Here is a 9,477-nt window from a genome sequence, read left to right as displayed (position 1 = left end):
GGGACACGCGGGGGCCGGGAGGGCGGAAACGCATGCGAAGCGGTCGAGAGACGGCCAACAAATCTCCCGACGCAGGGGGCGACAACAAACCCACTGCGAAAAGCCACACGGGCCCTGCACCCTCCGCACGCACCGCGCAGTCTGACTGGGGTACGCCGGGTGGGAAGGACGCGAGACGAACACCAGACAGCCTGGGAAGAGCGGGAGTGACGGCGCGCGCCTCACGATGGCGTAACCGGGCTCTCGCTGACGACATGGGGGCGTCGTGCGTGACGCAAACGCCGACGCATCAAACCGCTTGCGGCCGGTGAGGCGAAGAGGGCGTCTGACCCCGCCTACTGGTCAGTCAGACTTGGCAAAACCCGGGAGCGTGCGCGTAGTGTGCCGGGCGCCGGCGAGCATGCGCACTCCGAAGTGCTGGTTGCCGTGACGACGAGGAAAGTTAAGCGACTGTGCGACCCGGAGGCGGGGAGGCCGGTGTGCGTTCGTTCGGCGTCGCTGTCTGGGGCTTGGAGAAGCGCGGGTGCTGAGGGAGGCGACGAGGCCCGGACGCTGGATAGTGTTGGGGCGGGAGGGGAGGCACGGATGTCGCGGGCCATCCGAGTCGCTGTGGGCGGCCCGTGGGTCCTGCCTGCCTTGCGCGTGGCGTGCGGTTTGGTCAGTGAACTCAGGGGCTACATCCAACGGCATCACTCGGCTCTGCAGGAGTATTTAAAAGTAGTATGCAGTGTCGCGTGTGCATTTTTATTGCTGTGTGTATCGGTTGCCTTGTGTTAACTTAAAGCAATTGGTGACTAAATGCCCTGACGCCCCGTGCTGTGCTTTCCTACCCGGCACGACCTCCGAACATGTGCAAGCTGTGATTTACAAACAGGCTGTTTTCTGTTGTAGCTGTTAGTGCCTGGCAGAGGTTAAGTTTACCGCTTTCCTGTTTCCAGATTAGCGGGTCACCTCTCCTCCATTTATATTTTCTCATACAGTTGAACTAAATCTGGCACGTTTCGAGTATTTTTGAAAATTATACAATTTGCTGATACTATGGGACTTGATGAGGCAGTTTTTTAAACCTTTTATTTTGATATTAATCACAACGGTATAATAAAAACTAAGTGAAACTGTAGACCAAATTAGCTACCTATGGTTAACGATAGTATGAATCTTGTTGAAAATTAAATAATTTTCGGTTAGATGCATACTTGTTCTCTGCTGATTATAAGCATTTTGAACTAGAAAAATGGTGGCGTTGACCTTTCAGCATTTTATATGCCTTTCTCCAGCCTAGGCCGTGGCAAGAAACATTGAATACAAATTTCTTCCATAGATCCCCATGCCAGAACTGAAAAGAAACGAGGAGGGCACAGTGAAAACGATCTAGGCTGCTGAAGGATCTGAGCGGCCGCTAGTTCTTTTCCTAGTCTTAAAGCAGATGTCTCACACGTTAGTTCCTATGAAGCTCACTTTCCTGTACTCTTAAATTGTTATGCTGGGGTTAGAAGAGAGAGCGTTTTATGCATGCGTGGGAGACAGCTGCTCTGCCAGCACCCTTCTGAGAGTTATTCCCTCGATACTGTTTCCTAGATTGCTGTTTCCACTGTAGAATATTATACACTCTTGCCTTCCTAAAAATAACACCATGAAATAAACAAATTTATTAAATAAAAAATATTGTGTTGAAATTCTCAAGGTGTTAATAAAAATTGGCAAAAAGAAAATAATGTAACACCATGGTCCCAAAACTAAAAGGGGCAATACCAAATATTTCCCCCAGCTTTTGAGGGGATGGGAGCAACAGTAACCATTTGCATAGTATCTTATGCAGAACAGTCCTCTGTAAGCCCTTAGGATGTTTTCTTCTTTTGTATAATAATCCTGCGATGTCAGTGATTTTGTGTTTTTATAGATGCAAAAACTGAGCCAGAGATGTTTAGATAGCTTACCCCAAAAAGCAGAAAGCAGGTTGGGACTCAGTGAGTCCATCCTCATCTTCTGTCGAGCTATGTGTTGGGCAGGTTGAAGATAAACAGCAGGCCCCTTATACCTGCTTCTTGTTTCTTTTCTCCCTTAAAAAACAAACATGCATGCGGGTTTCCTGAACACCTTTGTTGTTGCTCGTGTTATCCAACATGCTCATTTCTTTCTTCAAGACTTGGCTTAAGTGTTGTCTTTAAGGGTTGTTCACTTAGTGTCTGATTTTAGTCTGAGACTTCACTCTAAATGCCCGTTTTTGCTGCTAGATGTTCTTTGTGTTCACATTCTTTCCAGCACTGTGGGAAGCTACTGGAGGACAGGGATGGACTGGGCTATGACTGTAAGCTGGAAAGTGTAGCTCTGTGCTGCCCTGCAGCTGGCATTCCTGTTATCATCTCCATAACCCTAGGAGATCTGAATGTTTACCAACACACTCACTTTCTCTTCACAGCAGAAGAATGGAAGGAACTGTACTGTGATGCTAGACTTTGTTGAAGCCACGCCACGGTGTTTCCTGATTGAGCATGTTAAAAAATAAGGTATTTCGTCCTCCTCAAAACCGACCCGTAGTTTCACTCTTGGGATGTAGTCAAACTGTACCTTCTTTGAGCATAAAAATAGTTTCTAAACCTTGTGTCCATGAGGGGCTGTGAGCAGGACTGGGAGGTGTGGGTAACAGTAAGTGCTGCGTGCAGGCCTCTCCTGGCTCAAGAACCTGGTCCTGCAGCAAATGCTTTAAGTTTTCACCAATGAGCTTATGCTTAAAAGCATAGTGTTTGCCTGGAGTCTAATTCAGTTATAGCAAAACAGCAGGTGTTTATTTAGGCACACACAGGTTTGAATGTATTGGTTTATAATTGGCTCCAGAAATTAAATGAAAAGGTTTCCTTGGTTTCTAACGTGGAGGTTGGGTCCGGGTTTGCTGACTTGGGTACAGTGGCTCTGGCATTCCTTCCCATTGATTTGCTAATATGCCACCAGAGGAGCCCAAAGCTTCAGTTTCCTTCTAAAAGATGTTTGTTACACACTGTTTGAGTAAATAAGACAACCCCTACCTCCTACTTTTCAGGATCATTCATCTAAAAAAGGTAACTTAGCAGTCACTGCAGTTGCCTTACAGGACCACATTTTACATGATCTTCAGCTTGGACATCTCTCGGCAGCAGACCCTTGTAAGACAAATGTGCAAAAGAATGAGAACAAGACAAAATCTCTCAAAAGAGACACAACGGCCATAATAGATACTGGGCTTAGAAAAACTACAGAGCGCCCCAAAGTGGAAGATCCAGAGAGGGAGTATGTTCTAGATCCCTCACCGCCAGCGCTAACTTTAGGTAAACTAATCTGGTCATTTGTTGGCTTGATGCTAACTAACCCAGTGTAACCTCCTTAAGCTGGAAGGTACCCAAGCAATGGTGTGTTTGGAGTAAAAATACCTTAACATTTTCATTTTGTTGGCAGATACTGACAGCCAAGTGTGTTGTTAATAAGGCTTTGAATGCCAACTTTTTGTCTGCCAAGGTTTTTTTTCCAGTTCTGAGATTAAGTGTTGGTAGAACTGTCTCCTAAACAAGGTGGCCACCAGCAATACTATAAGTTGCAGCAACAGGGTAAGTGACTTGCTTTTGTGAGTGAATTTCTGGCTGTGTACATTGTGCCTGGCTTTGTCATGTTCCCTGTGGCACTTCACATAATGCCAGAATTGGTCTGTGCTTCTGTATTTTAAGCCCTTCTGCCTTCCTTTGCATATTTTTGTTGGCTTTGGAAATCTCCTTGTATAGCTCAGGCTGGCCTTCAATTCTCAATCCTTCTGCTTCAACCTCTTGAGTGTTTGGTTTATAGGTGCGTGTCTAGATCTTTGTGTTTTGTGAATGTAGTTTCCATCTGGCACCTTCTAAATGAGCCTGGGTCCATTACATTGAAGATGAGCTTCAGGTAGTGTCCTTCCTCCTTATGCAGCTTTCCGTCCATTACATTGAAGATGAGCTTCAGGTGGTGTCCTTCCTCCTTATGCAGCTTTCTCACCTCTGGTGAGGCAGCAGTGTCTCCACTGGTGCACAGCCCCAGCAGTAGCTCATACTCGTCAGCCATTTTTACTTGAATCTGTACAGTAACCCTCATTGAACTAAATGCCTTGATGTTCCTCAGGGGACCCCCTTCCCAAAATTTTTACAGGCTCAGTGCTTTCTGGTGACACTGACATCAGTTTAATGCCACCCACAAATTTAGTGCCTTTCCATCTTAATTGGATCCCTGTCATACACTAGGGCCATAACTTTTTTTTGAGAAAGAAGGTCTCACTGTGTAGTTGAAGCTGTCTTAAATGCAACCTTCCTGCCTCTGCTCCTACTAGTGAAATAAGTTAATCTCACCTATATTATCAGGTGAGTTTGGAATATAGATGCTCTTGACAGAATTTTTGTCTGTTGTTTGTGTGTGTGTGTTTTCACAGGTATAGGCATGTGCGTGTAGAGCCCAGAGGCTGGTATCAGTATCTTCCTCATTTACCTTATTTTTTGAGACAGGGTTTCTCACTAAACTAGAGCTCACCAGTTCACCTAGACTGGCTGGCCAGCAAGCTCTAAGGATCTCCTGTCTCTGCCTTGCCGGCACTAAGCACACACTATTGTACAACTTTTTTACATAGACACTGGTGATAGAACCCATTCCCCTGCTTTGGTCATGCATTTTATGATTATTTCCTTTTCTTATTCTGTATTTTTCCCTTGTGCTTTGTATTTATATATATCAATTTAATCAGAAATGTCTCTTTGGAGAAAAAGACATTTTGGATTTATGCCTACTGTTGGTTCTAGTTTCGTTTTGGCTTTTAATTTCTTGGAATTTCTGCTGTCGACCTTGTTAATTCCTTTTTGTTTCTTTTACTTTGCTGCATTTCCTTTTCCTATCATCTTAGGTAAAACATTTGTGTGCAGAGTTTGCTTCCTGGCAACTGCATGCAGACATACACATCCTTGTGAACTGCTGTTTACTTCCCATGTTGACACTAATGCTCTCATAGCTACTTAGCTCTTAGTACTATGTCTCTCCATTGTCTTTTTGTTTTCTATATACCCACAATTATTAAGGCTCATGGGATGAGTGTCTCTTCTGTGACTTTTCCTGGGAAGGCATAGAAGTCTATTTATCTAGAAAATATACTCCCTATGAGAGTACTTTTATGTTTTAGCCTTTCAGAATATATTCATACTTCTACCATGAATTTTTGTAGGACCAAGAGTGCTTTTCCGATGGCCCTCTGTGCTAGGTCTATTTTTTTTAAATGTACCTTTACTATTATTTAGCAGTTTGCAGATAGTGATTTATATTTACAGTCCTACCAGCCCTATGCTCAGGAAGGTTGTGAGTTCCCCATGGAATATAAGCTCATGTAATGGGTTCTTATAAATTTCTTACTTAAGAAATGTATTCTTGCCGGGTCGTGGTGGCGCACGCCTTTAATCCCAGCACTCGGGAGTCAGAGGCAGGCGGATCTCTGAGAGTTCGAGGCCAGCCTGGTCTACAAGAGCTAGTTCCAGGACAGGCTCCAAAACCACAGAGAAACCCTGTCTTGAAAAACCAAAAAAAAAAAAGAAATGTAGCACATGATTGATGTGCTTTGTAAAGGTGAGGGCAGCAAGGCTAAGTGGACAGAGGCAGTGCTAGAAGCTGACAGTTAAATTAGACAAAAAACAAGAAGGAAAATGGCAAATAATAATAATAATGTGTTCTTCAACTTCTATACAACTTAATGTCAATACTGCTTGCTTGAATATCCCTAGCATTCAGAATGATGACAAAGTCTGTATAAAACATAAATCATTATTGAGAATGTCAGGTTTATCACTGTACTCATACCTCCATAGAAAAGCACCTTGATATGCATTGTGGAAGGTTGCTATAATGCCTCCCTAGAGTATCCGCATATAGTTGCCTATTAAAAATTACATGTGACTATGCTAAAATTACATGTGTCTATGCTAAAATACGTGAGTTTTTATTGTGTCTTATCTTTCCTGTAGCCCAGAAACTAGGCCTCTTGCCACCTCCCCCATTGCCACTGTCGTCAGATGAATGGGAGAGAGTGAAGCAGAGATCCCTCCTACAGGGGGACTCCATGCAACCATGCCCGATATGTAAAGAAGAATTTGAGCTCCATCCTCAGGTACATAACAGAGCTTTAGATCAGCCAGGCTCTGCATCCCCAGTATTAGTCACTGAGCCACACAGTTCCATGCTCCCTTGTAACTTTCAAATACTTAACATTTTCTCTACTACCCTTAAAGGGTATGTGTATGGCTAAACAGCATCACTTGACAGTGTCCACTTACTCGTGTGACACTAAGTACAAGTATGCCATTTGCATGAAAGGATGCTTTGAATATCTTCAGAGAATTTATGGGAGAATCCTGGTATAAAATGGAATCATTGTCCACACAGCTCTTAATATAAGCTGGCTGGTCATCCCGGTGCATAGGAAGCTCAAGACCCTGTCACGCAGACCCACTGCTGTGCCTGACTAAACTGCCAGCTCCAAGGAGCTAAGGTCACTCATGCTTCAGAATTTGGGGAGAAATATGGTTTTGCCCAAGGCTTTTACATAGTGTGTAGCCTTAGCTTCTACATGGTAGGCACTGAGACAGCAGCTGAGAAAACCCAGCACATAGCCAGGCTTAGGTCCCAGCCGAGGACCCCAAGCTTCATGGGCTTGTCCTGACGTCTCAGACTTAGAAATGCTTCACTGTCAGCCATTTTTGCTTGTCCAGTAATGTGAATTAAGATGCTTGAAGTATACTTTCCTTCTAGCTCTCCAAGAGGACCTAATCTTACGTAGGATTTGGATATTGGGAAGATTTCAGTCAGCCATTGAACCACAGAACTGTCATGTGTAGGGAAGTTTGTAATCTAGTGTCGAAGTGCAAGATCATTAAAGCTGCAGAAAATCATCCAGCATCAGCAACCTCATTTATTGTCTGTACATATTTAGCCTGTTTGTATGAAGGATGAAAACTTAAATATTTCAGCTGTTATGTAAGCATTTCACTAAACTTTGTCGTTTTATTTATATTTATAGTATTTGGCTAAAATACAGTATTGTGTTAATCTTGCACTTAGTATTCCCGTATTGGATTTTTTTTTCTTAGTTAAAAACAGTTTTTCTGGATTAGAGAAATGGCTCAGTGGTTGAGTATTTACTGGCTATTCTTCCAGAAGACCCAGGTTTGATTCCCAATACCCCCATGGTGGCTCACAACTCTAGTTCCAGGAGATCCTATGCCCTCTTCTGACTTCCATGGCACCAGGCATACAGATAAGACATACATGCAGGCAAAACACACACACACACGAATAGAAATAATTTTCTCAATTACTTTGATGATACTTTGTTGGTTTTTTGTGGTTTTTTTTATTATTTGTTTGTCTTTGTTTTGGGAGGGTTGTTTTTTCTAGTTGGTTTGGGTTTTTTGGTTTTATTGAGACAGAGTTTCTCTGTGAAATAGTCCTGGCTGTCCTTGAACTCGTTCTGTAGACCAGGCTGGCGTCGAACTCACAGAGATCCTCCTGCCTCTGCCTCCCAAGTACTGGGATTAAAGGCGTGCGCCACTACCACCCAGCTCAAGTAATTTCTTATCTGTGCAGTAGATGACACCACCTAACAGTGAGAAGAGAACTCAGGTGATTCACTACAGACCAACCAAGAAATATGACAAAATGTAAATGAAGTGCAGGCCTCCCTTGTGTAACTATCACCATGAACTGTTTGCCTATAATGAATGTATGGGTATCTCAAAGTGTAATATTCTAATATTATTTATTAGAATTATGTAAGACTTACATTGTTTAGAGCAGAATGTTATCTGTTGATAAAAGACTTTGAAAGTTATAGTTAAAAAAACTGAGTCCACAGATGATTTTAATACAATACTTAATTAAAGTTTACAGTTGGCAGGGTCCAGAAAAAGGTTTTAGGGGCTAGAGACGTGGCTCACAAGTTAAGAGCACTGGCTGCCCATCCAGAGTACTGGGGTTCAATTCCTAGCACCCACATGGTGCTTACATCCACCTCTAACTCCAATTCCAGAGGATCTAATGCCCTCTTCAGGTCTTTATGAGTACCCTATGCATGTGGTACAAAGACATACATGCAAACAAAACACCCATGTTCCTAAAATAAAATAAATATTTTAAAAAGGTTTTAGGAGTTTATGAGCTCTATTCTAAAATTCCTTCCCTTAATCCCACTTAAGAAAAACACAGAGTGAGCAAAGCCACAGGGCAGGTCACTGAAAACGGTAGGATGTGGATCTGCCCACTTACCTGCCCGTGGTTATGGTCTAAAATCCTTTCTCCTTATTGGGTCTAGGCTAGTTTTGATTTTTGTTTTTCCAGGTCAAAACATCAGTGTTGGGTGGAGAGTTTTGAGTCAGAAGGGTGGCGTTTTCTTATGAACATATTTTCTCTCCATCCAAAAACTCTCAGAATTAGGTCACAATAAGCTGGGATTTTAAGTTGAGGAGTGTAATTTAGCTGAACAAAAACCCTGTAAAGATGTTTGCTTATTGTGTCTCTGCTCCTTCTCCTACCAAGTCCTTCATGCCCACCCTATCTACCTAGCAGTGTCTACCTTGGTACTCCTTTTACTGGATTAATATCAAGCATGATGTGTTTTATGGTATTGGGTCATTGGCTTTGTTTCGATGATATGCTTATACTATATTAAACTTAAAAACGTAAGTGTGAAAGTGCTCAGCTGTCTGAATGCTACCTTCAAGCATCCGGATGCCCTTCTAGAGGATGTATTACTAACCCAGGACTCTGCTCTCTTCGGGTGGACAGGTGCTGCTTTCCTGCTCACACGTATTCCACAAGGTAAGGAACCCCACCCTCGGCCTGGCCTCCTTCCCTCACGCATTGAAAGAGCTATTTGTTGATCCATGAGCACCATTTGTAGTCAGAAACATGGCTTTAGGGTAGACTGCAGCTCATCCTGTGGTGAAAATCATGGATTCTGTGACAGACCCACAGATATTTGTGTAGCAGATTGTTAGTGCCGCACATCAAAGCGGCTGATAGCTTGCTTCCTGCCGGCTGTTTGCACGGCAGTCTGACGCGTAGTATTTTACCTTTACGCCACTTGACTTTCAGAGGTTTTTGAAGTCTCTGCATGCATGTTCTTGTGGAAAGTCATTTTTGAAACAGGTTTCCTGAGGAAGTGCTAACATCTGATGAAGCTACTTCATAATCTAAATTGGACTGAGTTTCACTTGAGAAAACACTAATTACATTAGAAGTAAAAATATTGTTTATAAGTAATGACTTGTAAGGTTTTAAGTGAAATCCTTTTCTTCAGGCATGCCTTCAGGCTTTTGAAAAGTTCACAAATAAAAAAACCTGTCCCCTCTGTAGAAAGAACCAATATCAAACCAGAGTGATACATGATGGGGCCCGCCTGTTCAGAGTAAAGTGTGCCACCAGGTAAGAGTGTCCTCCATGCCCTGCGGAGGGGAG

The 9,477-nt window shown here is 43.2% G+C and overlaps 1 protein-coding gene across 2 annotated transcripts in view; it reads left to right on the top strand.

Annotated features, from left to right (window-relative positions):
- The first annotated feature begins 393 nt into the window (after positions 1-393).
- Rnf32 (ring finger protein 32) overlaps positions 394-9,477 on the top strand; it is a 35,038-nt gene continuing 25,954 nt past the window's right edge. Inside the window, exons 1-6 of one of the 2 annotated variants that reach the window (XM_075954954.1) lie at positions 394-477; positions 2,423-2,507; positions 3,038-3,302; positions 5,991-6,133; positions 8,806-8,838; positions 9,320-9,444. In XM_075954954.1, coding sequence (XP_075811069.1) covers positions 2,493-2,507; positions 3,038-3,302; positions 5,991-6,133; positions 8,806-8,838; positions 9,320-9,444 — 581 coding nt within the window. In that variant the 5' untranslated portion in view covers positions 394-477; positions 2,423-2,492. Of the gene's footprint in view, positions 478-2,419; positions 2,508-3,037; positions 3,303-5,990; positions 6,134-8,805; positions 8,839-9,319; positions 9,445-9,477 lie in introns of both variants that reach the window. The other variant, XM_075954953.1, reaches the window with a different exon arrangement.

Source organism: Microtus pennsylvanicus, chromosome 21 (assembly GCF_037038515.1).
Source record: "Microtus pennsylvanicus isolate mMicPen1 chromosome 21, mMicPen1.hap1, whole genome shotgun sequence".
Classification (NCBI taxonomy): domain Eukaryota; kingdom Metazoa; phylum Chordata; class Mammalia; order Rodentia; family Cricetidae; genus Microtus; species Microtus pennsylvanicus.
Note: the sequence above shows the minus strand (reverse complement) of the source record. Positions and strands in the feature narration are given on the sequence as shown.